At 60.1% G+C, this 3,167-nt stretch overlaps 1 protein-coding gene across 1 annotated transcript; it reads left to right on the forward strand.

The window, feature by feature from the left end:
- Window positions 1-342: 342 nt before the first annotated feature.
- LOC116969173 (histone-lysine N-methyltransferase PRDM9-like) lies at window positions 343-2,392 on the forward strand. Its single transcript, XM_033016093.1, has 3 exons — window positions 343-866; window positions 1,539-1,790; window positions 2,211-2,392. The coding sequence occupies exons 1-3, from the start codon at window positions 419-421 to the stop codon at window positions 2,390-2,392; spliced, it is 882 nt and encodes a 293-aa protein (XP_032871984.1). The 5' UTR covers window positions 343-418.
- The last annotated feature ends 775 nt before the right edge of the window (window positions 2,393-3,167 follow it).

The raw sequence follows: 3,167 nt of genomic DNA on the forward strand, positions 1-3,167 counted from the left end.
CATTAGGGACAATTTAGCAATTTTGCAGAGGCCGATTAATCTACAAACCTGAACGTCTTTGAAATATTGGAGGAGACCGGAGCCCAAGGAGTAAAAACCCACGCAGGTCAAGGGGATAACGTACAAACTTCGCACAGACAGCACCGGTAGTCAGGATCGAGCCCGGGTCTCTGGCGGTGAGGCAGCAAATGCGCCAGTGTGCTGAGCAGAATTATATATAACGGTTTCCTCCGCCATAAATGCACCCAATATGTTTTAGTAATGTCCTGTTTGCCACCATGCTAACCCTCTGTGTTCCCCTCCTGCAGGGTTTAGGAGCCGTTGCTGTGGAAGGAGAGACGGGGACATGAACGGCCATTGAGGGCGGCCAGTGTGCCGGTGAGCCCCCCCATCTGCTCAGTGTGCGGGCTGAGCTTCGATGGAGGACCACATGACGGGGCACAACAAGGAGAAGCGTTATGAGTGCGACGTCTGTGGCAAGGCATGGCAGAGCCCGAGCATGCTGGAGGCCCACCGGCGGGTACACACGGGAGAACGCCCCTTCAACTGCTCGGAGTGCGGCAAGAACTTCACCCGCTACAGCAGCCTGCTGCGGCACAACCGCGTGCACTCAGGCGAGAGTCCGTACACCTGCATTGACTGTGGCAAGAGCTTCTCCCAATCCAGCATCCTGCTGGCGCACCAGTGCACCCACACCGGCGAGCACCCCTACACCTGCACCCAGTGCGGCAAGGGTTTCACCAACACCACCAAGCTGTTGAGGCACCAGCACACCCACACCGGCGAGCGCCCCTACACCTGTGTCCAGTGCGGCAAGGGTTTCACCAGATCTGATAGCCTGCTGGAGCACCAGCGCACCCACACCGGTGAGCGCCCCTACACCTGTGTCCAGTGCGGCAAGGGCTTCACCAGATCCGACAGCCTGCTGGAGCACCAGCGCACCCACACCGGCGAACATCCCTACACCTGCACCCAGTGCGGAAAGGGCTTCACCAACACCACCAAGCTGCTGGAGCACCAGCGCACCCACACCGGCGAGCGCCCCTACACCTGTTCCCAGTGCGGCAAGGGCTTCACCTACTCCCACAACCTGCTGGAGCACCAGCGCACCCACACCGGCGAGCGTCCCTACATCTGCGCCCAGTGTGGCAAGAGCTTCACCCACTCCAGCAGCCTGCTGGTGCATAAGCGCACCCACACCGGCGAGCGCCCCTATACCTGCACCCAGTGTGGCAAGAGCTTCACCCACTCTGGCAGCCTGCTGGTGCATCAAGGTACCCACACTGGCGAGCGCCCATATACCTGCGCCCAGTGTGGCAAGGGCTTCACCCTTTCCAGCAGCCTGCTGAAGCACCAGCGCACCCACACTGGCGAGCGCCCCTATACCTGCGCCCAGTGCGCCAAGGGCTTCACCAACAGCACCAAGCTGCTTGAGCACCAGCGCACCCACACCGGCGAGCGCCCCTACACCTGTGCCCAGTGTAGCAAGAGCTTCACCCTCTCCAGCAGCCTACTGAGGCACCAACGCACCCACACAGGTGAGCGCCCCTATACCTGTGTCCAGTGCGGCAAGGGCTTCACCAGATCCAGCAGCCTCCTGGAGCACCAGCGCACCCACACCGGCGAGCACCTCTACACCTGCACCCAGTGCGGCAAGGGCTTCACCAACACCACCAAGCTGCTGAGGCACCAGCGTACCCACACCGGCGAGCGTCCCTACACCTGTGTCCAGTGCGGCAAGGGCTTCACCAGATCCGACAGCCTGCTGGAGCACCAGCGTACCCACACCGGTGAGCATCCTTACACCTGTGCCCAGTGCGGCAAGGGCTTTACCAGATCCGACAGCCTGCTGGAGCACCAGCGCACCCACACCGGCGAGCATCCCTATACCTGTGCCCAGTGCGGCAAGGGCTTCACCAGCACATCCAAGCAGCTGGAGCACGAGCACACCCACACCGGCGAGCGTCCCTACACATGCGCCCAGTGTGGCAAGAGCTTCACCCACTCCAGCAGCCTGATAGTGCATGAGCGCATCCACGCCGGCGAGCGCCCCTATACCTGCACCCAGTGTGGCAAGAGCTTCACCCACTCCGGAAGCCTGCTGGTGCATCAAGGTACCCACACCGGCGAGCGCCCATATACCTGCGCCCAGTGTGACAAGAGCTTCACCCACTCCAGCAGCCTGCTAAGGCACCAGCTCACCCACACAGGCGAGCGCCCCTATACCTGTATCCTGTGCGGCAGGGGCTTCACCAGATCCAGCAGCCTCCTGGAGCACCAGCGCACCCACACCGGCGAACGGCCCTACACCTGTGCCCAGTGTGGCAAGGGCTTCACCCGCTCCTCCAAGCTGCTGTCCCACCAGCGGGTGCACGCCGGCGACCAGCCCTAAGACTGCCCGTACTGTGGTGAGGCGTTTGACAGCTCGCGGGGGTTGCGTCAGCACCGGCGGGCCCACACCTGCTGCTCCCACTATGACAAGAGAGCATGGGGGCTGCGGGAGCACCAGCGGATACACACCAGTGAGAGACCCTTTGTGTGAGCTGAGTGTGGCAAGTGTTTCACCCGCATGTCCAGTCTGTGGCAGCACCTGCGTACCCACAGCGGTGAGCGTCCCTTCCCCTGCCCGTCCTGTGGTAAGGGCTTCACCCACCTTAACCACCTGCTGGAGCTCTGGCGAGTCCACACCGGTCAGGCCCCTTCACTTGTCCACTCTGTGGCAAGCCCGTTGCACGCTCCTCCAGGTTGCTGGCACACCGCCATGTGGATAGGTGCTGTTTAGGTAAACACAAAATGCTGGAAGGCATGGGTAACATTTCTTGTCGAGAACCTCCTCAGTCTCGACCCGAAATGTCACCCAGTCCTCTCCAGAGATGCTGCCTGTCCCGCTAAGTTACTCCAGCATTTTGTGTCATTTTTTGTAAACCAGCATCTGCAGTTCCTTGTTTTTAAACCATTCTCTGTACCCTCCCCAAAGCCTCCACATCAGTCCTGTAGTGGAGTCACCACAACTGTATGCAATACTCCAAATGCTACCTGACCAATGTCCCTTAAAGCTTCACATATACATTCCTCTCTCCTTATCTCACATCCTTTTATTTAATTTTCTCTCGCCTCTGTCACTTACTCTTCTCATCTGCTGATCACGCCCTCAACTGTTAACATAG

Source organism: Amblyraja radiata, unplaced genomic scaffold (assembly GCF_010909765.2).
Source record: "Amblyraja radiata isolate CabotCenter1 unplaced genomic scaffold, sAmbRad1.1.pri S117, whole genome shotgun sequence".
In the NCBI taxonomy this organism is placed as follows: Eukaryota; Metazoa; Chordata; class Chondrichthyes; order Rajiformes; family Rajidae; genus Amblyraja; species Amblyraja radiata.

Excerpts from the sequence above, each read along its gene's own strand:
- LOC116969173 (XM_033016093.1), top strand. The coding sequence starts at position 419 with ATGGAGGACCACATGACGGGGCACAACAAGGAGAAGCGTTATGAGTGC. Across the intron at positions 867-1,538 it reads GCACCAGCGCACCCACACCG|GTGAGCGCCCCTATACCTGT; the intron begins GTGAGCGCCCCT and ends GCACCCACACAG. Across the intron at positions 1,791-2,210 it reads GCACCAGCGTACCCACACCG|GCGAGCGCCCCTATACCTGT; the intron begins GTGAGCATCCTT and ends TCACCCACACAG.